We start from the raw sequence: 25,036 nt of genomic DNA on the forward strand, positions 1-25,036 counted from the left end.
ATGATGCCTATGTTAGCAAATTATCCTTTGAAATGCACTGTAAGAAAGTCTTTCTTTATTAACTGTACACCAACAGCATGTCACAGCAGACTGAGTCAAAGAAGCTTAAAGTTGCAGTAAAGGATTTGTTGTGTTAAAAGTGTTAAATAGCTCTATATTTTGATAGTAATCATTGCTGGAGAGACGGTGGGACCCCTGTTACTAAACAAACTCTCTATACAGTAGCAATGATTATATCAGATTTAACTTTTACTAGACCATACCCGGTGAAGTGCGCAGGCAAAAGTAGTTGCAAACGTGGGGTTATTGCACGTCCTACATACATACATACACATACATACATACATACATACATACATACATACATACACATACATACATACATACATACATACATACATACATACATACACACACACACTAAAAATATATATATATATATACCCACACACACACACACACACACACACACACACACACACACAATATGTATATATATATATTCTGTCATTCATTGTACTTATATTATAATGAATTGATTACTACAGCAAAAATAATTATACAACACTGTTATTACAACTTGTAAAACTATTATTTCAACTTAACAACAACAATATAATTATGTGCACTTAAAGTGTGCACATTCAACAGTGGAGAATGCATGGGCGTCCTTAACAAATAAACATTCTCCACCATTCGTTGCGTTCCGGGGCGACCGTGTTTAGGGGCGAGACAATTAGGCGCAGATTGCTCACCCCAGACCGTTCGGTGCGAGCCGGGGCGACCGTGTTTAGGGGCGAGATTGTGAAACGGCCGTATCGTTAACTTGTACAGATTTTCGGAGTCGGCATGGTGTAATGGCTAGATGAGATTAACTTTTGTGTCTCTGGTGGAGAGATTTACTTAAACGCGACGTGCTACCACCTTTGCACGAAAGGATTGCAGTGCAACACACACTCTCTCTCTCTCTCTCTCTCACACACACACACACACACACACACACACACACACACACACACACACACACACACACACACACACACACACACACACACACACACACACACACAGCTCTCTCTCTCTCCCCCTCCCCCTCTTTTCTGTCTGTCTCTCCCCCTCCCTCCGCCCCCCCTCTCTCTCTCTCCAGCCAGCATAAGCATGGCGAGATTGAGACTGTCTTTGACATAAAAATGCGAATAAACAGCTGAGATTGTAACTTGGGCGAAGCACGTTCAACACACACACACGCACGCGCGTGCGTGCGACCCGTTGCGAGCGCTCACACACACACACACACACACACACACATGCGGTACATTCTCATGCGGCCACACACACACACACACACACAACGGTACATCCCGGCCAGAGCTGTCCCCCATCGCGAACACACATACGCGGCCGTCGCGCAAACACAAATAATGTACATTTTGACACGTGCAAACATCCGTGCGGTTTGGAATCTACCATTAGTTTTGGGATACGATTTCTACAAAAGGGTAAACAGCGGAGCCTTGGTGGACGTTCCACCGATTCTGGATGAGAACGACATAGAACCTCATCTCGGAGCTGTATAGTGGAGTGAGAGGTTCTTTATGGAGCTAGGTTGAAGGTTGTGTTGTCGCCGCGTCGTGGAGGCACAGAACACACAGAAACACCCGCGCATATACAGATCTACAGTAACAGCGGGAGCCGTCCCCAACACACACACACACACACACAAAACTTGGGGGAAGCACGTTCTGTGAGTGCAACAGTGTAATGCTGTGGGGCTGTATGAGAATGTTTTCTTTTGGGTGTTGCGTGGTAGTGGGCTTAGAGAGTGAGGCGTTGTGAGCTTGTAGATGTGCTCTTCCCCCCCACACACACACACACACACACACACCCACCCACCCACCCACCCACCCACCCACACACACACACACACACACACACACACACACACACACACACACACACACACACACACACACACACACACACACAGAGTGGGTGGGGTCTATGGTGTAGAAGCACGGTGTTGCCATGTTGTTCTATTGTAAGCGGTTTAGGGGCCATATTGGTGGTAGTGTGTTTTGGCTGTGAAAGTGCAGGTGGGTGTGGGGACGCGTTGTGAGCTTGTTGATCGGCTGTTTTCCAAGAGGCAAGGTATATGTGTGAAAGCGCTGCGTTTGGCCTTCTTTTCATAGACCTTGTTGCTTGTAGGGTTCGTATCGTTTGGCCTTGTTTTCATAGACCTTGCTGCTTGTTTCGCGCGCGAAACCTGGCAACGACACATGCGCAGTTTGGGGCACAGACGACCCAACCAAGACAGACAGACACCAAGACAGAGGTTAGTGGAATTATAGGATGATGTTTAACCAGAAAATATCACTTACACTACCACTAGCCTCGATCTCCAGGCTTTTATTTTTTATTTTTGCTAAAAAAATAAAAGCCTGGACCAGCGAGTCGATGTTCCGGGCATAGGAAGTGGGAGTCATCCTCAACCAACCAGAGTGCAGTGGGCGTCGCTCCAAATGTTATGCGGAGCGGGCGGGGGTGACGGACAGATCGGTGAACCAATGGGATCAGGCGAATTCTCTCTCCGCTGATCTTAAACCCGCCCCTCTAGACAAGAAATCAGACAAGCCAGGGCAGCCTACACTACCACTAACATATGGCCACCTCACTAACCATGTAACCATGTAACTCACACACTGAAATCTGCGTGACAGTCTAATTTTAGTTACACTAACAAAACTAAAAAGTCTTACTACAACACAAGGGAACTCACTATGATTGTTTTGTGGAATGACAAGCTAGTGACAATAATGCCTTCTTGTAACAGAATTGAAGAATAAGTGCTGATATGATAACTATCCAGAATGCTCCTCAAACGATTTTCCCCCGGTGGCGGCGCTACAATATGCTGGAAATTGTCATTCAGATACAGTCTTGAACCCATTACTTTTTTCTTGTTTTTCTCAATTCTCAAACGCAATCTAATTTAATGACGTTAAACTCTGCTTCAATCAAATTCCAAACTAATTGAGTGCATGAAATGGTATAAACCCAGCTACCTTGATACGAATCTGGAATAGTGTATAGGCAAAACTCTTCCAGAACCTCTGTGTCTCTTATCATGTGCCTGCCGAGGTCTACAGTATAACACTTAAAAGTTACATATGCGTTCTAGATTGTATTTAGATAGTACTGGTAAAAGTGTAATGGGGCCTTTGAGGGGCATAGAGAAGCAAATGGTTATTCAAAGGTTTTGGTCTTGAGATTCAATATCCATTAGTTCTTTGTGGTAACAACATCATAGCCCCATACATTGTTCTTATATCTACTGAGATGCTTAAAGGATCATACCAATGGTCTGGGATGATTAGGCCATTGACTACGACTCACTGTATACTTCACATTACTGCCGACCGTTTGTGACCCGGCGTGATAACTGGTGTAGTGGACAGCGATGGCGGAGCTGTCCACTTTACATGAGGGCTAAAACTACTGAAGTGAAAAGAAAGCAGTTGGCACTTCAACAACAGCCTAAAAAGTGTTGTCCTAAATCTTATTGCATTTCAATAGGGAGGAAGTATTTTTGGGACCAAAAAAAAGGGTCCAGAACACCATTTATGGACCAAAAAGCCATGGGTCACAGGTGTTACTTTCTGACAGCCCACTGTTCCTCACAGCCTGTGTCTTGCGGTCCGGATAAACTAGGCTTTCCTAGTCTTTTTTTTTTCATAGATGTATTTTGAGTTGAGAGCTTATTTTTTATTGGCTCTCGACTTTGTTCCTGTGACTCTTACTGGTATTGCTACCATGACACCTGAATTCCGCTAGGGATCAATAAAGATCTATCCTATGTTAAATGATCTCATCTTATCGCCAGTTTTCTCAGACCTTCATTTTATATTAAACTTTGATTCAGTTAATTTCAGTACAGTACTGTTCAAAACTTGCAAAGACTTACAACTTGCTTGAGGTAGGTTATGCTGTGCTCACAGTCACACTGGCAGATACAAAGCTACATGCTACCATTCACTTTCAATGGAAACCTGCAGCGACATGACGATACGAAGCGACACCCGACGTTTGTAGCTGCTACAAAATCTACAAAGTGTTGACAAACGACCAAGTGTTGTTTAACCATTTCCTCTCGCCTTTTCTTCTCGCACAATTCCTGCTTGTATTGGGGGAAAACTAATTATTTCCGTCAGCCAGTTCCGCGTTCATTTTAACCCCAGGCTTTATATTGTCCTTTATATTTTTATCGCTTGTTGATCAACACTTCAATAGCGACTCAGCAACAGATATGCTATATTGCTTTGTATTGTATCTTTGTATCTTTTGAAGCTGCCAGTGTGAAGGTAGCATAACACACTACAGTAAATATAACTGTGTTCTGTTTTTGGTTTTGTTTTTTGTTCGTTGTCATTGCGTTTTAATGCATAATAAAGCCCAGACTGATTGAAACGTTAAGGCCAAAATATTGCCCGGAGAAAAGATTGATTTACACAATTGTAAGTTTGGCAACAGTCTAATAACTTTATACAAAATATACATAACCTATATGTATTGTTCTTATTGAACTTTAAATCTAAGTATGTAATGACCTCTTCCATTAAGGAAAAGATTCCGAATAAGCCTGCTGGCTTCTTCCTTTTCTCGCACAGCAACTTGTTTTCAATGATATGTATCATTTCAATTTGTTATAACAATGTGCTAAATAAACTAAACTAAACTAATGAAATCTTTAAATAACAAGACAATGGTCTATGTTTATGTATGATAAATGGCTGAAACTGTGAATAGACAGTAGGAGGTGTTGACACATGTGTAGTTCTTTAAGTAGCTGAGTTTATGCCTATATTGTGTCAGCTCATCTTGCGCTTGGGTATGTATGTAACATTTTGATTGGCATCTCTAAGCAAAGTTAGTACACAGACTTTGTTTCAAATGCTATATGTTCAAAGTTCTATACCAGTTTATTTTTTACCACCCAATACAATGACCCAAGAACTTATACCAAGCATTGAGATAAAAATCAGTTTAACTCTAGTCATCATTGCTTCTAAGCAGTTATTCTTTGGGAAATTGGCTTGCATTGTCACTAATAAGATGTCTATCTCCACCTTAGTTCCAATTCACAATATTCATAACCATTTTTCTTTTTATTTATAGTCACTTGGCATGAATTGCACTGTTTAGTCACAAAGGAAAAAGAGAAGTTCATGTTTTTTTAACCTTTGTCAAACATGCAAACAGAGTCAGTGGTTTTGCTGGTGACCAGCTTAGGGCACGGTCACACCGCACTTTTATTTTACCTACAGTATGGGGCGGAATCTGCCAATGCTTTGTCAATGCAAATGCGTGGATTCATGGTCTAGCGCATCTTTCACGGGAATGGAGGCATTGGGACAATGACGTAAAATCCCATTTCCAGCCAGGCCAGTCTATCTAGCTGGCCAACCAACCATTCTAACCAACTTGACCAGTTTATCAGCTTTCTAAGTCCAGCTGGTAAGCTGGTGTTTGCTGGTCAGTCCACCCATTTGACCAGCAGAGACCAGCATACCAGCTTGGCTTTGCTGGTCAGTCCAGCCAGCCAGCTGGCCGACCAGCAGAATCCAGCTTCGCCTGAGTGGGTGACCAGCTGACCAACTACACTGGCAAACCAGCAAGACCAGCCTGGCCTGCTTGTCCAGCCTGGTAAACCAGCCTAAGACCAGCTAAAACTTGCCAAAAAAAACCTGCTAAAACCAGAAACCATTGTTTTTTTTTGCTGGTTATTTTTTCAGCAGGCTGTGTGGATAGAAAAGAAGGCTTAGCGAAATACAATCTAGATTCAAAACCTGCTCGAAATCCATCGTTATTGTCTGACAAACTGGCTACTTGTGAATCAATCTGGTCGAACACGTTGATACCTGCTGGCTACAACGGAAGCCCTGAAAAATTGTACCTTGCCCCCAAAGGCTAAATTGTCATCAGGCGATAGCCTGTAGGTTCCGAGGTTAGAGGAATCCTGCTGTTTGATCTGTCCCACCCACATCTGCCACTGTATCCTCCACACCTTCCCTTCGCCTCCATCCACACACAGACATACCGGTAGATCATTTTTATGGCAATCTTGAATAGGCTATGATTTCTTAAATTATTTATAAGGTATGCTTTTAGCTCCAAGTAGCATCTGTATGTGTGACAGTCTCAGGGTCAGTCACTAAAGCTGAAGTCTGAGGGAAACGGCAGAGGTAAGCTAGGGCCTACAGTTGACTCATAGGCCTATAGCTGCTAGGCTATATGAGTCACAGAGAGAAGTTTTCATGTGTGGTTTGACTGCTGACGTAGTTTGTTACACACATACTGTTACACAATCTTCAGTGCTAATGTAATTATTAGAGTGTATACTTGACCCAAATGGACCATTTGGGTCCATTTTTACACTGTGTAGGTGGACAGAAATAAATTCTGTCGATGCTGTCAATGATAATGACCCGTTGGTATACATTCATACATTCTGCATAAATATATCCTTGCTGGACATTTGGAGCAAATAAGCATGGCCATCACGTATAAATGAGGAGATGCTTCTCTCACTCTGATCTCCATTTATATAGGACCATCTGCTCTGCCAGACACTCCAGAAAGATATCTGGAGCCAAAGCAGCATAAGAAGCATTGGTGCAAACTTTGTGTTCATTTACTCATCGCTAATCTTTCCTCGATGGTTTTGTGTCACACTGTTCTGTTGCAAAGAGACTCTAATAAAGACTCGCATTGAACAACTCTGGCCATGATTTCATGAGGTCCTGGAATTAATCAACGCTGTATGGAAAACAGGTGTATTAATAAAGATGATGATTAAACGATCTGTGCAAACAGGCGACCCAGTATGGCTATTTTAGTTCCCTAATTCTGAGGCTGCAAGCTGTTGTGCTTATTAAAAAACATTGTTTATCATGTTTAAATGTCACTTCACATTCTTTCTCATCAAATCTCTAATTTTCTCATTTGCCCCTAATTGAACATCTGCGTGTGAAGTTTTGGGACCCTCTGTGGAGGTTGGTCGTTGCATGCTGTGCCAGGGAGGAATACTGAGAGCTTCTGTATACCCACAAAAGGCTCATAATATCATTATCCTTGAGGGGACGCTGGCTACACTACCTGACCAGGCGGGTCTGGGCTTGGCTGAATGCTGCTTTTCATGTCGCCTTTTTAGTCAACACCTTCATAAACACTCCATCCTGGCAATGGCTACAAAGCCACATGAAGGAAAACACACGCACGCACGCACGCACGCACGCACACCCACACCCACACCCACCACCACCTCCTCCTCCTGTCCCCCTCCCCATCTAAGAATGGGAGCAGGTCCAGGATCAGCGTCTCTGCCGGGGCGATTCTGGCAGCACCAGACAACACCTCACACTGTGTTCAAAGATGCATGCTGCTAGCACAGTGCACTGAAACATGCACTCACACGCGCACGCACAATGCACTCAAACACATGCACACGTATAGAGACCGACAGCATGGCCTTGATGATAGTTCTGCTTCAGTGGAAATGTTTCTGCTTACGACATGCCACGCATACAATATTTTGACCGCTGGCCAAAGTGTGGTCTATACCCTGAAACGCTATTAGCAGGCAATGACTACAATAAATGACCTCGGGTTGTCAGTCATAATTACGAAGCATGAATTTATTTTTATGTTGTACTTAGGGACCATAATAATCAGCAATTAATACATCAGTGTACCCTCCAGCCATTATGATCATTCATGCAGTGCATCCCACACAGATGTTGTATATACCTTGAAACATCAACAGTTTGAATCATGGACTATCATAGTTATTCATACATATTTTTATAGATATTATTTTGCCATCAGTACAAGTTCTAAATGTATTATTATATTATCCCATTAAGACCTGGAACGAATCTGTGTCACTTTTTCATTTGAGCTAAAAAAGCCTTATTTTACACTTTGGCTATTCAAAAATAGCAGATATACAAGCTCATAGCACGAGTGCCGCGCTATGAGCTTGTAGATCTGCTATTTTTGAAAAATCGTGAAAATGTGTGCAAATCTTTGAATATATATATTGTTTAAAGCGAACATTTTTAACTCTATTCTTTGCTTCTGGGGGTCCCTGGAACAAAACGTTTCGAGATGGGGGTCCGCGGTCAAATACATATAATTTTGGGGGTCCTTGACATGAAAAAGTTTGATCACTACTGATATAGAAAAATACGTTTTTTTCAGAAAACTGTTGGGATTTAGAAGACATTTGTAGAATCGGCTTCAGGTCTTAATGGGTTATTGCACCTGTCAGAATATACTATAATCAGTATTTGATTTTGTTTCAGGAATTGTCGTAAAAATGCGCCGGGGGAGAACCTATAGCCTAAACCAAAATAAATATCTAGCTTGAGCAAAAGGGAATTTCAAGATGTTTGCTGAGATTAGGTCAGAACCCTCTTTACCCGTCTGAATCGCATGTACTGCTCGCCGGGATTATTTTTATCTGGGAGACTGCGGCTGATATCATTTTTCAAAGTGAGAATCCGCCAGCGCAGCATGAGTAATCCATCTTGGTTCCTCTGACAATTTCCTTTGGAACATGTGTGCTCTTTATTCCTGTAGGGATACCTCGGCGCACCAGGAAGAGATGAATATCTCTGGGAGGGAATAGACCAGGAGAGCAATTTGTGAATCCTCTAGAAGTGCATACACAAACCCCTCCGTGGCCCAGTATGATAAACCTCCCCCTCCTCACAATGCAATTACTGACACAATCACATCATGTTCTGCAGAGCATAATTAAGACATTCCCAATCAAACAGCCTGATTACTTGAACTATTATTGCCTATTCTGTGGGGAACAAATTCTCCCCAAAAATAGCAGATCAAGCTCACAAGGTGGCACAGCTTGTAGATCTGCTATTTTTGGCCGAAGAGATTTCGTGTAGCGTGTTCATTTGTGAATAATGCTTGAGTAGTGGAATTTCTTGGTCACGTCTATTTTTGGATTGCGTGGTGTAGTAGGGCTGCAACTATTATTTCTTTGCGATTATTCTATTTATTACTTGCGTCAACGAATCGACGTCATCTTCTGTGTCATGCAAAAATACAGAAATGAGCTGATCTACAAGCTCAAAATGAGTTGCAAACTGTTTTGAAAATATAAAAAGAAAATGTATTTCAAAATCTGCCCCCAAAATTGATTATTTCTTAATTTATTATATTTATAATGGTTTAAATTGATTAGTTTGATTAATTGTTGCACCCCTAGTTTGGTGTCATTATTAGCCCTAATAACCTGTTTTTATGATGGAACAGTTTTTATCATTTAAGCCCAAATGCTGATCTATTTAGTATTTAATATGATACATTTTTAATACCTTGAATGTGAGGACATAACTTAGATTTATTCTTTTATTATCATTTAGAAAATTACTCTAATGGCCAATTGCAGAACTACAGAATCTAATATTCAAAGGGCATAGTAAACATATGTTTGTTAATTGTACTGTACTTGCACAAAGTGGAAGCACACTATAATAAATAAATAAAATAAAACGGGACACAGCTGTTGAGGCTATAGAGGAATGCGTGTTGTTTCTCCCCTTACATTATGATAATACAATATGGAGGCATTACCACTGGAGTGCATTCTTTTCAGGGAGTAAGAGATTAATACTTGCATTGCAGGCCAGCATGCCTGTCCCCTGGCCGTGTTGTTATAAAGCACAGTATTGCCATAGAAGCTTTAATGCTACCCGGTGCCCTGGAGACAAGAGTGAACACACAGCGAACCAAAAGGAAATGTCATTTCAAGTATTGCCTGCAACCCACTCTTTCTTTCCTCGCTGTTAACCAATTTAAACCGGGAACGCATCTGTGTAACCACTTAAAACCATTATTTTGTTTTATACTTTGGCAATGTGTGCAAATCTTTGAATATATATAGTTTTTAAAGCGAACATTTGTAACTCAAATCTTTGCTTCTGGGGATTCTACAAATGTCTTCTAAATCATAACGTTTTTTTGTAAAGAATTATGTTGCTATAATCAGTGGTTCTCAAACTTTTTCATGTCAAGGGCCCCCAAAATGATATGTATTTGGCCGCGGACCCCCATCTCAAAATATTTTGTTCCAGGGACCCCCCACCCTCCCAGAAGCAAATATTTGAGTTAAAAATGTTCGCTTTAAAGAATATATATATTCAAAGATTTGCACAAAATGTTCACGGATTATTCAAAAATAAGAGATCTACAAGCTCATAACGCGGCACTCATGAGCTCGTAGCTTGTATATATCTGCTATTTTTGAATAGCTAAAGTATAGAATAATGGACAAAGTGGTTACACAAAAATTCCCGGTTTTAATGGGTTAATGTAACTGGATAGAAAAAAAGGCACAGAGCTCTGCTGATTTGTATTCCTTTGTTGAGACTGGAGGAATGAGTGCTTATTTACTGTCAATCATTCTTTATGATGTGCACGGTCTCAAAACAAGAGCGCCTCGCGAGAGTGGTCGTGAACGCACTTCCTGTGAGCTTTGACTGACTTCTCCAAATGATCCCCCTGTCGAAGCAGCCATTTCAGAGATGACTGAATGTACGGTAATTGTAAGCTAGGTCTAATGGCCTCTCTGCATAAGGCATGGTAGGGAAAACTGTATCAAGAGTTATGACATTGAGAAGTTAATTTGTGTTCTTTCTCGTCACCAGGTGATAATGCCGCTCTGGGTGTTCTAATTGGATCAGACCGAGCTATGCTTAACTCTCTCATTTGCACTACAATTGGCTTCAAAAGCTTGACTGCTATGCTTCACAAGGAATGGTTTTCACTGTCGTTCTGCAATTAAAATTTTTGTTGCGCTCCGCTTTACACGCTGCTAAATTCTGAGTGATAATTCAGCTCTATACAGGTCCCATTTGTACACTTTCAGAATTTAATTAACACCGTAATTTACAGTGCATTCAAAAAGCCCCCCCAAAGTTAATCATCTACCTATCATAAGGGCATACAGTAATTCCCTGATCATTTGCTGCGGCTAATGATCCATGTGACAAGCCGAGAGTCATTGGGACAGGCTCGTCGTGTATGGAAAAAATCAATATCAATTACAGCTATATTGGAGAATAGTCAGAAGTAAATGCCCAGGTGTCCCTTTTTTCACTGACGTCAGCCAATCGCTTTGTTCAATGAGTGAGCAAACAAGAAAATAAAAATTAAAAGTACTCCTGTTATTATGGTGTCTAATTGACTATTAGCGTTGATTTGGACAACTTCGCAAGAACGCGGCGTGCTACATCAGATTTGTCATGATGCTAGCACAAAGCAGACCTGAGCAGACTGACCAGGGTCTTAGCAGCCCCGGCTCCCAAGCAGCGGCTGATTTACACGGCTGACAAGGCCGTTTCTCTCCCAACGCTGTACTCTACAGGGAACCTTTGGGAGAGACAGACTTTCAATTTATCTCAAACATCCCCTCCTTTCCCCTGTACACTTCAGGGTTTTTAAGGCAGTCAAGAGCATAGATCAACACCTGAAGTCAGGTCCCACCTCTGTGTGCCGGCTCAGAGGATATGGCGACCTCACGTACTCCCCCCACAGACACCCCACATTATAGCCTCTCCCCCTCAAGCGCTGTTATCAACGCTTTGCGTTTTGATACAATTATGATTAAAAACACCACCCTGCAGGTAGGTCAACGATGGTCAGTGTGAATCAGGGGGGAAAAAGCAACACCCGTGCTATTAATGCTGCACCTCGCCTTATCTGTGGGTTTACGGTAACGCTCATACACGCAGGATACAGTATTAAACAGTGTGCAGCCTGTGAAATATAGTTTTTTTTGTGGCTCTGCAAGAGTCACTCTAGCCATTTATAAGAGGGTTGTCTGTACTGTAGGTATGTCTTTCTGTGTGCCCAGAACTAATCTCACAAACCGCTAGACCAGATCAGTGCCACATTTCTTATAAATAACTGACTGACATCATAAGATGACTGACGTCACAGAGCTGGGCCACATGAAGTCCAACAAGACCAGGAGACCTGGTTCTGCCAGACCCAGAATGTGTCCATATATGGTCAAAAAAGGGACAAGATGGACATACTTTTATGCCCATGTATGGACGAAATGGGTCAAAGCCTCATGTACTGTAGGCCGACTCCTTGGGTCTGGCAAAAAGGGTATTGCATAACCATGCATTCCCAACTTGCATCGTTCCAGAATAGCACATAGAGATTTAGCACATTTAGAGACCCTGTAGACGTATAGATTCTCTTAAAAGGAATCTCACGACATCCATATTTGTTTGTATCAGGTTACCATGGTTACCCAATATTTATGTGGAAGTAATTGTGGAGCCGTGTGGAACTCCATATTTGGGCAAGACTGACGTCATATTTGATGAGGTCAGATTTCAGTCAGTTTGACCTAAAAGCTGATACAACGTCATTGGTTGAAGACACCCCAGCCCCACTGCTGATACAGCGAAGGTTTCAGTTAGTCAAGTTATAAGTGCTTTTTACAATATTTCCACACTTCCACAATTTGGCTTTTACTTTCAGTGTGCAGAAATGGCGTCCACCAGCAGTCTACTGTCTGAAGAGCATTTCCTGTGTTCTATCTGTTTGGATGTGTTCACTGATCCAGTCTTCACTCCATGTGGACACAACTACTGCAAGACCTGCATCACACATTACTGGGACATTAATGATGTGTGTCGGTGTCCACTGTGTGCAAAGATCTTCTGTACGAGACCAGAAGTATCTGTCAACAGTTTTATTGCCGAGATGGTTCATCAGTTCAGGAATCAGAAGTTGAAAGAAGAATATGAAGAGAAGACAGAGGCTGAAATCCAGCAGATGATCCAGGAGAGACAAGTGAAGATTCAGGAGGTCAAACACTCAGTAGAGCTCAGCAGGAAAGATGCAGACACAGTGATAGCAGGCAGTGTGCAGGTCTTCACTGCTCTGATCAGCTGTATTGAGAGAAGCCAGGCTGAGCTCATTGATGTGATTGAAGAGAAGCAGAAAACAACAGAAAAACAGGCTGAAGGCTTCATCAAAGATCTGCAAGTGGAAATCACTCAGTTAGAGAAGAGAAGCTCTGAGCTGAAGCAGCTCTCACACACTGAAGACCTCCTCCACCTCCATAGCTTGACATCCATCAACACCCCTCCACCCACCAAGGACTGGACAAAGGTCAATGTCAATCAGTCTTCATATGTGGAGACTGTGAGGACAGCTGTGGCTCAGCTGGAGAAGACTCTCAGTCAAGAGACGAAGAAGCTGTATGATGCTGGGCTGTGGATGATCCAGCAATATGCATTGGATGTGACTCTGGACCCTAATACAGCAAATCCCTACCTCATCCTGTCTGAGGATGGGAAACAAGTTATGGAAGTTATGAGTTATGGAAGAAAAAAGAAGAATGTCCCGGACAACAAAGAGAGATTCTATCCATGTGTCAGTGTCTTAGGAAAACAAAGCTTCTCCTCAGGAAGGTTTTACTATGAGGTTCAGGTTAAAGGGACTGAGTGGGATCTAGGAGTGGCCAGAGAGTCCATCAACAGGAAGGTTGTCACACTGAACCCCAACAATGGTTACTGGACTATAGTGTTGAGGAATGGAAATGAGTACAAGGCTGGTGCTGGCCCTGCTGTCCTCCTCCCTGTAAGAGAGGAGGTCCAGAAAGTGGGAGTGTTTGTGGATTATGAGGAGGGTCTGGTCTCCTTTTATGATGTGGAGGCTAGAGTTCATCTTTACTCTTTCAATGGCTGCACCTTCACTGAGAAACTATATCCATACTTCAGTCCTTCTCTTAAGTATGGTGGCACAAACTCTGCTCCTCTGATCATCTCTCCTGTCAACATGGACGGTGGAGACGTGTCCTCTCCAACTTTTATAAAAAAAAGATCCTCAAAAGGATGAAAAAAACTGTGTATAATAAATAACAAAAACATGATAATATAGAGTGAATCATATTAAAATGGGGGGGAGGGGACACAGGGTCTCATAATGTGGTGTTTCCACGACAACACACTACTCATCATGGTGGACAGTAAACAAGTACATTTATTTGAGTACTGTGAATTAAAAAAGACCAGGAGACCTGGTTCTGCCAGACCCAGAATAAGTACTCTATAAGATCAGAGCACTACGTCACCGGACTTCACATGACGTGTCAGCCTGTGTCTATGCCCATGTATGGACGAAAGGGGGACAGACTTTTTTTGGCTGGGGCCGGAGGACAAAGGGACCATGCCCATGTATGGACGAAACGGGTACAAAGCCTCATGTAAGCCCGACCCCTTGGGTCTGGCAAAAAGATCCACATTGGAGCTACGCTCTTTCCGTGCAGATCCCGCGATCCATGATTCATTGTTTTTTAATTGGTTGGGAGTATTTTTGCGAGTCTGTATTGGACGTGCGTTGGCTTTGGCAGAATCACCATAAAAGCTTGTGATGGTCTCTTTTTGCATGGGCCCCATGGCTGAATAATTCCACTGATAGAATCTTACCCCCCTCCCTGTTTTATTTACCCTGCTAATTAAGTAGAGATGCATGCATACAGGTCTATAAAGTATGCTGCTGTCACACCACCAAATAGGCTTAGCAAGCACGGTGGGTACTGTACTCGTGAATTGGTTATGTTTACTAATGGAGTGCTCAAATCACGGCTTGATCAGCCCTCATGCATACCGTTGGCTGCATAATGAGTTTTTATGAGTATTTTTCTTATTCTTGGCCTTTTGTTTGTGTAGAATCTTGAATCTTGAATGTGAACTAACTTTCAGTATTTGAGCGTCCAACGTGTGTTACGAGCTCAGACCTGCATATTATTAGTTCAAAGCCACTAGCTCAAGAGCACTGTAACACGCAATCTCTTTCCTTTGTTTGACTGCTCATTATTGGAACGGTGACATTGTTCCCTCACGATACAGAATTCATCAACAGATCAAAGTCAGAATGTGTCTGAATCAAAGATCAAAATGAATCAAGTTCAAGTGTCTTTTGATTGTGAGGGATCTAACAGTAAAAATATATGTATACGCCTGTTAACGGTGTCTCAAAGAGAATACAAGGAAATAACAATAACAGGCTTTTACTATGGACTGGTGTTATTTCCTGCAATTTCCATTTCACAGTGCCGGTGATGATAGCTGCTCAGTGACTGATGTTATTTGAGTCTTTCATCTTGTCACAGAATCATGGAAGATCAACACCATTCAGCCCCTGTGGTGGCTTGAACTCACCCAAAAAAATACAACAGTGTTTTTAAGGATTACACAAGTGCGCCAGGCACCCCCCTGCCCACTCAAAATAATCACCTTTTTCTTTTTTTTTCTTTCTTTCCGTTGAACCTATATGTGAGGCACGCTGAGATGAAAAGAGATGCACTTGGGCTCATCTCACCTGTGAATTATTGATATCTACTCCTGCTCTTCTCCTCAGAGGAATAGAGGTGGGAAGTGATAATGGGCAGATCGCACAGACATGTTGTCTGGGCTATGACACAGAAGAGGCAAGATGGCAGCTGAAATGTATCATGTTTATTGAGAGCTCCTGTATACAGCCCCTGCTTGCACCACACATTTTCTTGTCTTCTTTCTCACCTCAGCCGCTTTTCCATCACTTCCAAACACAAACGACAAATGCTGTGTACAACAGACAGCCTGCCCTCTCTTCCCTTCTTTCCTTTGGTGTCAGTGAGGGAAAAAAATAACAGAGTGTCCTCATCTAAAAGTCCAATAAGTAGAGAATTCAGCGGGTGACCAAAATGTCCCTGGTGCAACCAGGAGGCCTATAGAGGATTTAACTCCGTGCAGGAACCATTGTGTTTGTAATACTGCACAATTTGAACACTCTCAATAGAGCTCCCTTAGAGGAAGATGCACAGTGTACAAGTCACATGGCAGGCCTTTTGTCCCAGAGGATAAGGGGGATTGTGACTATACAGAGCTCGCCGCACAAATGCAGGTATTTAGTTATATTGAGGTATTGCTGTCTGCCTTGTGCTGGTTGTCTTGAATTAGGTCAGAGCTTGTTCTAGTTAAAACAATGTGTTGGGCAATTTGTTCTCGCTCCTAGCTGTGGTAGCAGAAAATGCTGCTGGTTAACTGTATGTGGTAACACTAACACGGAGGGCAGAAATGGTCTAAGTTTAGGTAATGTCTTAGTCACACAATTTTGAATCGTGTTTAGGAATATTCACAGACCAGCGGTGGTGTAAAGTAACTGAGTACATTTACTCAAGTACTGTACTTACTGTAAGTACAATTTTGAGGTACTTTTACTTTACGGGAGTATTTCCAATTGTCTGTACTTTTACTTCTACTCCACTACATCTCAGAGGCAAATATTGTACTTTTACTCCACTACAATTATTTGAAAACTTTAGTTACTAGTTACTTTGCCGATATAATTCTTTATATTATAAAACGTAGTTGAACCACTTTAGCCCTATTTTATACCTAGGCTATTTGAAAATAGCAGATCTACAAGCTCACAACGCGTCGCATCGTGACGCGTTGTGAGCTTGTAGATCTGCTATTTTCAAACATTTTAGTACTTTTACTTTTGGTACTTTAAGTATATTTTGATGCCAATACTTTAGTACTTTTACTCAAGTAACATTTTGAGCACAGACCTTTTACTTGTAACAGAGTATTTTTATATTGTGGTATTGCTACTTTTACTTAGGTAAAAGTACTTCTTCCACCACTGCAGAACAGTATTTTAGTACTGCTCACACGGTGTGGTCATGGTCAGTCGTAGAACTGGCATCCCAGTTAATGGGGACAATATTTAATAATACTAGTTGAAATTATTCCACGTGTGAGGGGCATTACATTTAAAAAGCAGTTCTAAATGTGTGCTAACTCAGAACTAAGAACCTGGAGACCAATTCATTCCTGTGAGCAAGTGGTGTAGTGTTAAGGTACATTAAACTCCATGGTGAAATGCCTGAAAGGCCTTGTACAGATAATAAAAGGCTTCATAGTTCCATAATCATAACATCATACTGCATTTAAAAATGCTAGCACACATATGCGTGGACACACAAACACGCACGCACGCACGCACGCACGCACGCACGCACGCACGCACGCACGCACGCACGCACGCACGCACGCGCGCGCACACACACACACACACACACACACACACACACACACACACACACACACACACACACACACACACACACACACACACACACACACACACACACACACACACACACACACACACACACACACACACACACAGAGGGGAGATGGCAGGAGATATGTCCCTCGTTCATCTTTCTTGAACTCTGCATTAAATAAACACGGTTCAAACTTCACAAAGTAAATTTGCCACACAGCATTTTACTAATTATACAATTATGCTGTTTGTGTGTGCAAAACATGCATACGTACATAATATAAAATAGACTATGACTTTGATAAATGGTGTATGTATAGTAGGCCTATACACAGTATAGCGCCTTTCTTTGCAGCGCATTACAATGTGCATTATTTTCTCACTCCGATGGTAGAGGAAACATACACGGTGAAGGCACCAATCTGCTCATCTGGAGCAGTTCTATGTTAACACATTGTGTGCCAAAAACGGTCCAGACCGTTGTTATGTCCAAAGTTGCGCTAGGGCGCCCCTTGTGGTAAAAAAAAAATGGGAAAAAAAAGCTTCTTTTTTTTTTTTTCACAAGGGGCGCCTAAGCGCAACTTTGGAATCACCCACAGTGCCTCTAAAATGGAAGGGACAGATGTGGATGGGTGCCAAATAACCTGGCTTCCGTCCACTCCCATTCTATCTCCTTGATAAAAACCTCCGGATCTCATTAACTTTTTACAGTGGTGAAAACGAGCCATTTTCGGTGCGCGATCACTCCGCAATGGCGGCTCGCGTGAGAGATGTTATTGTTCCAGGCGTTAGACGGGACCATCGACCATCGTACACGCACCCTTTGTTTACATCCGCGTCCTCGTCGTGGCCACTACGGCGCTAAACATATCAGCGTAAACGGCGAAGAATGCCAGCACTAGATGTACCCTGTTTTAATAAAGCTCTGGCACTTAATGTGTTAAGTGTTTTGCTCAAGGACACTTTGAGACACAGCCAGGAGGAGCTGCTGGGGTTCAAACTGGCCTGGGAACCTTCCCGTTCCAAGACGGACGCTCGCTCTACCTCCTGAGCCTCTGCCGCCCCAGTAAGATAAAAAACAAAACCCATGTGTGCACTCGCAAGCACACATGCCTCTCATATTGCTCTCTCAGCCTATACCCCCCCCCCCCCCCCCCCCCACTGACCGAGAAGTGACTTTGCCGCCGTCTTAATCGCATCTTTTGTTATGCAATGAGTCAACCAAAGTACTTTGAGACTGGGATCTCACACCAAACGAAAGGCTGATAATATGTGAAGATTATTCCACGCGTTAGGGGAAAAAAAGCAGCCAAATCTGAGCTAGCTAACTCGAGGCATAGTGGAGAACAAACCATTCCTGTGAGTGGATGTTGTGCTGTAGGTGAAATAAGGTAAACTGCTCAATTGCCTGAAGGGCTTTGAATAGGAACAATACCAATGCTGGTCCCTCTTAACACAAAGCAAGGCTGACCAACTTTATTGTAAAGGATGCAATGATGGGTGCTGTAATTCTCACCGCTAAGAAATCTGAGCAAAATGATAGAAGATGATAACTAAAAGCTTCTCTTTATAAAAACGCTTTACTCACATCGATAAGACTTTCAAAAAGCCGCCCGCAGTGCTATATTCATCATAATGCATTCTGTGGGATCAGGGCCTTAACCCTCCTCCTGTAGTCCTGCATCTCCATAATGAAAGAAACGGACAGGGTTCAACTTCAGCAAAGTTGATTTCTCACACAAAAGTATATACAAATATACAATATGTAGGAGTTCATTTAGACACTTCAGCTCAGGAATAACCAATACCATTTATTAACGATTTACCATATTGCATAAATAACCATTTACTGCAATAATAACCATGTACTGCAATGATATTACAGTCAGATGAATGGGGGGGAGGGTCCGGGGAGAGTGAACATAGCATAAACCTCCTGCCTTTCGTGTCTACATGAACTATCGCTACGCTGTATTAGTAGCAAAAAGTGTGTTTTGAAGAAAACACAAAGATTTTGTCAGGCGGAAATGGGCGGGGCCTATATGGGGAGTTGCATCATGTTCCATTTTTCTTTAATTACACTGCACTGTATGAGTATACAGTACATATACAGTACATAATATAAAGCATTAGACTATAATAAAAAACAAAACACAAGAAGGATAATGTGAAAGCTCTGGGGCTTCACCCCATGCATGTCCACAGAACCAAAGGATAAATAATTATACCCTTTCCCACAACTTCCTTGCTGCCTCCAATGCAAAACACTCACTGCCATATAAACCACTGTAGTGGATGGGTCTGTTTGCTTTGCTTTGATATTACAGCTCATAGGTGAAAGAGCGATATACTGCCCTATCAGTCAGAGAGAACCTTTCATATTTACAGTTTGCAGATTCAGCAAGGCATTTCAGATCATTAAAATGCAGCATGGTTTGATGAGTTGGTCCACCTTTCATTTCCACACAGTTCCTTGCTTGCAATTTAAATTTTTGCTTGTTATTTTGAAAAGGTCAAATTTTTTTAAGGACTTTTGACCTTTTTTGCAGCACTGGTGGTCAACGTGTAAAGGGCACAGTGGCACTTTTGTACACTGTATCTTAAAGTAAGGTAGAGAATTAATCAGCTCTTGAAAAAAGACCATGTCTCATCTTTGTCATCTGTAGAAAGCACGACCATATATGAAATACCAAGAAATATTCTGTATTCCTCACTTATACCAACCTTACAGTGTACATTCCATCATCAAAGAGACATCCATAATTTCTTTGGACGTGGTTTAAATTGTTAAAAATGTGTTGAATGTACCTCTGAACGCCCTCAGGTACATTTTTACACTCGCAGCATAATACAGTGTAGAAGACCATTGGTTCTCAAAGTGGGGTCCGGGGACCCCCAGGGGTCCTTGGGGGGTTCCAGGGGGTCCCCAGCAAAAGTAGTTAAAAGTAGCATCACAATAATTTTAACCAGTTTATCAATGTATATGTTGGCTATTAAGAAATAGCAGATGTACAAGCTCACAGCACGGCACGAAGTGCCGCGCTGTGAGCTTGTACATCAGCTATTTTTGGGGAAAAAAAAAAAATATCAAAAACTTTGGGAAAATGGTGAACAATTTTGACATAAATCTTCTCTTCTGGGGGTCCCTGGCACGAAGCATTTTCAGATGGGGGTCCACGGCCAAATAAATATCAATTTGGGGGTCCTTGACATGAAAAGGTTTGAGAACCAATGGTGCGTAGACTACATGAGACTGCTACTGTAGTTCATATGGTTTGTATGTGTGCTCTCTTATAACCACAGGGTTTCCATGCTGGACAATGGTAACCTGCGGATATGGAATTCAACCAAATCAGATGCTGGCCTCTACACCTGTGTGGCAAGGAACCAGTTTGGGGTGGCGAGCAGTTCTGGGAGTGTCACAGTTAAAGGTATTTCCTCCTTCTTTGTTTGTATTAACCCATTAAGACCGGGGACGCATCTGTGTCATTTTAAGATTTCTTTGGGCTATTCAAAAATAGCAGATCTACAAGCTCATAATGAGCTTGTAGATCTGCTATTTTTGAGGAAAATCGTGAAAAATGTGTGAAATCTTTGAATATATGTATTTTTAAAGCGAACATTTGTTACTAAAATCTTTGCTTCTGGGGATTCTACAAATGTCTTCAAAATATATTTGCTATAATATCAGTGGTTCTCAAAAATGATATGGCCGTGGACCCCCATCTGAAAATATTTAGTTCCAGGGACCCCAGAAGTTGTAAGAGAGTAAAAAAAATTGCTTTAAAAATATATATATTCAAAGATTTGCACCCATTTTCACGATAAAAAAAAAATAGCAGATCTACAAGCTCATAGTGCGGCACTCGGTGCCGCGCTATGAGCTTGTATATCTGCTATTTTTGAATAGACAAAGAAATCTTGCAATGACAGAAATGCGTTCCCGGTCTTGAAGGGTTAAATCAATGTCTCCTCTCTGATCTTTGCACGTTTCGCTGCCAGAGCAATGCTTCTCTTACTCTCTGCTCTCTACACTCTGACAGCATTCAGTTGTTTCATACTTTTATTTTCGTCCTTGAAAAGTAATTCTGTGTATTCGATGTGATGAATAACAAATGAACAACACAGAGACGAAGGATGGGTACTTTTTGCACTGTAGTGTAGAGGCAGCTAGCCCCTCTCTCTCTCCCGAGTCTCCCCCCCTTTTATTTTCCGATAAATCATGAAAAGCACAGATTTTCTCACTGCTTACTGGAGAAACTTTCACTCTGTCTATTTACAGAGGTGTTCAGAAAGTTCGACTCCACCCTTACTATCCACAGTGCTGTCAGAGGATATGCTGTATTAAAGATATGAAGAGCGTCTAGGGTGGTTAGCGCATCTGGAGGAGTGGGACCGAGGATTGCATTTCTGCTCCGGTGGCGTGACTTATTATAGTTCATTAAAAATGTATGTGATCTGGGTGTAAGGTGCTATGCACCGGGGGTGAATATGTTCTGTGCATGTTGCCATTTTTCCTGTCCTATTTCCTCAGGGGATGATCTGCTCACCTTTCTCCTCTATCCCCTGGGGGGGGCATGCTGACATGCTTAGTGAACTATATACCCTTTATGGTGACCCCCTTTTTCACAAAGGTCTCGTGGTTCATTTGTGTTTTGAAATGTTTTTATTTATTTATTGTTATTTTCCTTTTGTTCTACCGTGACCTTCTTTGTTTGCTGGCTATTATGGAATTATTGATTTTGACTGTTATTGGCTCCAGGGAGAACTCTGTGTGTGTGTGTGTGTGTGTGTGTGGGGGGGGGGGGGGGGGGGGTCATTCATGTCATATATCAAAGGGGTTGACATCGATTCGCATGCATATTGCGATTGATTATTAGAGCCTTTAGATGAAATCCCTTACACATTTGTTTAAATCCAGTACAAGCAAAGCAGCAAGTGTGTATATTCCTGCACCGGTACGTGTGACAAGCCCCGTTGGGCATGTAAGACAAATTCCTTCACAAGCTATCATACACTATCCTCGGTTGAGTCGTGAAAGATTCAATTCATCCACCTAATCCTTGTTGCACATGCCGTAACACATTAATAATTTGTATCTATGCTTGATGTGGAGCAGTCCTTTCCTAGTCATCAGAGGATAGCCTTATCCAAGTCAAGTGTCACAATGACAAGTTCCTTTAAATTGCTTTATCAGTGGCATGGTGGTTTTCCCCAGACTCTTAACATGTAACACAGTGTCTGGTTATTTTCACGACTTCTACAAGTTGGTCAGTCTTGTAAACATCTTTGAAATGCAGCGCCAACAAAACGGCGTCGTGCTGGAACACCACTTGGATAATTCCTCCCCTCTTTTGACTAGTGGTGGTTGCCATAGAAACCTCGTCTAATTGGCTAGCTGTGGCCACCACAGATAAGTGACTGATGAAATCCTTTGAAAAATAATTGTCTGATGTCCATCTTTATTAATGTATGTGTGCGATCAAGAGCGATGCCGCCGCATCGTATCTGTATTGATTATTTTTCACCCACCCCGCGGGAAGAAAGCCTGTCGTTGAAGGCATTACTTTAATAACCTCACAAGATTTATATATTTGAAGATGGCCATCCAGCCATGTTAGCTGTTTTTGTTTTTTGTTTTGTTGTGTTTTTCTTTCTGAGACAGGTTTCATATTTTAAAAATGCTTTAAACTCAGCAGCAGTCAAGGCTGTGGTGGAGGATGGAGCGTTAGAGTGCACCTTGCTGTTGATTTATGCTGATGCCACAGTCCTGTCTCCCATTCATTCACTACCTCTCTCTGCCTCGCCTAGAACCCAGGCGGAGAAATGTGAAGATGTTAATGCCAGCCAGTGGTGGAAAGTAACTATTCTAATTACGTTTACTCAAGTACCGTGCTTAAGTACAATTTCAAGGTACCTTCACTTTACTTTACTTGAGTATTTCCATTTGTCTATACCTTAAATAAATTCGAGTACTTTAACTTTTTGTACTTGAAGTATATAATACTCTTGTACTTTTCACAAGTCAAATATTTTGAATAAAGGACTTTTAGTATTTTGTGGTATTGTTACTTTTACTTAAAGGACGACTTCACCCATTTTCTGTGTCTCAGAGGTAGGGCTGTGGACAGTTCAGAAACCCGCCTACCACCAGTGACATCATCGATGGGAAATCCAAGCTACTGTACGGTATATAAAAACTGCAGGCTTTCTATTCCTGGAAAGTTAGCATGCTATAATGGAAGCCATTGTTCTTGCAAAATCTTTTATCTTGAATTTGAAATCTTGTTTGAAAAAAAAACCTGCCGAACGATGATGCCAGGGTTTCTGAACTGTCCACAGCCCTCCTCTGAGTAGAAAAGAATTGTACCATATTATCATGACCAATTATATGAAGATAGGGTGAAGGGTGAAAGTGGGTGAAGTCGTCCTTTAATTAAAATACTTGGAGTACTTCTTCCACGACTGAATGGCAGCGTGAGTCGTATACGTATTTATATTTTTGTACATGCGCTGCTAATTGCTGTGAAATTCTCAAATACGGGTCTCTGCTTGGAGGCATAATGAGAGGGACTGTATATTGTCGCACCACGCCAGCCTCTTTTTACCCATTCATCACACGCTGTGAAATGATAATGGTGCAGAACCTCCACCCGGGTGGGGGGGTGGGGGTCTGCCGCTTGTCACTGGAGGGTTTGGCCTACACGTGATTTTCCAATCAAACTCTCAAAGTAACACACTCACGCGCCTGTCTCGGCTGCATAAATAGGCAGTGTGGTTATCCTCTTATTATTCTTGTGAAAAAGGAATATGAGCTTCATTTGACACACTCGCCTAATTCTCACTTCCCTTTTCCGTCATCGTGTGGAAAAGGTGTTCTCTCCAGCTGATGTGCAAATGTTTCCAGTATATGATCCTGTGCCTCTCTGTCACGATCAATATGGTTGGGGAAATGAGACGGGGTAATTTACATGCACTGTTTCATTTGAGGATGGGAGACCTGTTTAACTGGGAGCATTTCTGTCGTGGGAGCGGCCCTTATGGGAGATGACAGTAGCTTATTCAAATTGACTTTGGGCGATACGAGTCCTGAAAAATACCTGTCAGAATGCATTCGCCGCCACCTACTGTGAACGGGCCACCCTAGCAAACTAGGGGAGGAGCAGTCACAACAGATGAGCCCCGTTAATGTCCCCCATTATTCCAACAGTGGGGGCATATTAGCGGATTAATTGCTCTTCATTATGCATGTACCTTATGAATTTTGATTACACTGGAGATTAGCTGTTGCAATCACGCTTGCACACGACCATTACAGCTGGTCAAATAAACTCAAATCTTCCGACGTCATACTGCCTCGCCCCTCGCGTGTAAGCTGGGAGGAGATTATGTGTCTGACAAATACTGTGCATTCTCTGGTCAGTGGTCACACAAGGTTTTTATAGTTTTCATTTTCATTTTGTTTTGGTTTAATTCTTTTCAAATTTTAGTTAGTTTTAATTAATTTTAAAATCGGATTTGCTAGTTTAGTTTAGTTTTGATATTGTGAAAAGGCTTAGGTTTAGTGTTAATTTTACATGTTCTCCCCGTGTCTCTCAGGGTTAGTTAATACCCTCACAAAAACATGTAGTAATCCTGGGGTCGGTTATTTTTTAAACTAAAACCAAGTAAAATGTATCTATGATTTTAGTTAGTTTTAGCTAGTTTTGTAAACACACAATACAGTTTCAGATAGTTCTCGTTTTTGGAAAGCCTCTATTTTATTTTCATTTCTGTAGACCGAAATGTGTTTTTTTTTATTCTAGTTTCAGTTTTTTTGTTGGTCTTTGTTAACTATAATAACCCTGCTGGTCACACAGGGCCCCTGGAAGCCATA

At 42.0% G+C, this 25,036-nt stretch overlaps 2 protein-coding genes across 2 annotated transcripts in view; both read left to right on the plus strand.

Moving 5' to 3' along the window:
* Nucleotides 1-25,036, plus strand: part of cntn4 (contactin 4) — a gene marked incomplete at its 3' end in the record, with an annotated part of 172,521 nt that overhangs the window by 130,531 nt on the left and 16,954 nt on the right. The window contains exon 11 of the mRNA XM_080424933.1: nt 20,464-20,591. Coding sequence (XP_080281059.1) covers nt 20,464-20,591 — 128 coding nt within the window. The remainder of the gene's footprint in view (nt 1-20,463; nt 20,592-25,036) is intronic.
* Nucleotides 12,586-13,941, plus strand: LOC308082910 (E3 ubiquitin-protein ligase TRIM21-like; the record flags this gene model as incomplete). Its single annotated transcript, XM_080424993.1, has 2 exons — nt 12,586-12,637; nt 13,256-13,941. The coding sequence occupies 2 exons, from the start codon at nt 12,586-12,588 to the stop codon at nt 13,939-13,941; spliced, it is 738 nt and encodes a 245-aa protein (XP_080281119.1).

The sequence above is a fragment of the Gymnoscopelus braueri genome, assembly GCF_963280865.1.
Source record: "Gymnoscopelus braueri genome assembly, chromosome: 3".
NCBI lineage: Eukaryota > Metazoa > Chordata > Actinopteri > Myctophiformes > Myctophidae > Gymnoscopelus > Gymnoscopelus braueri.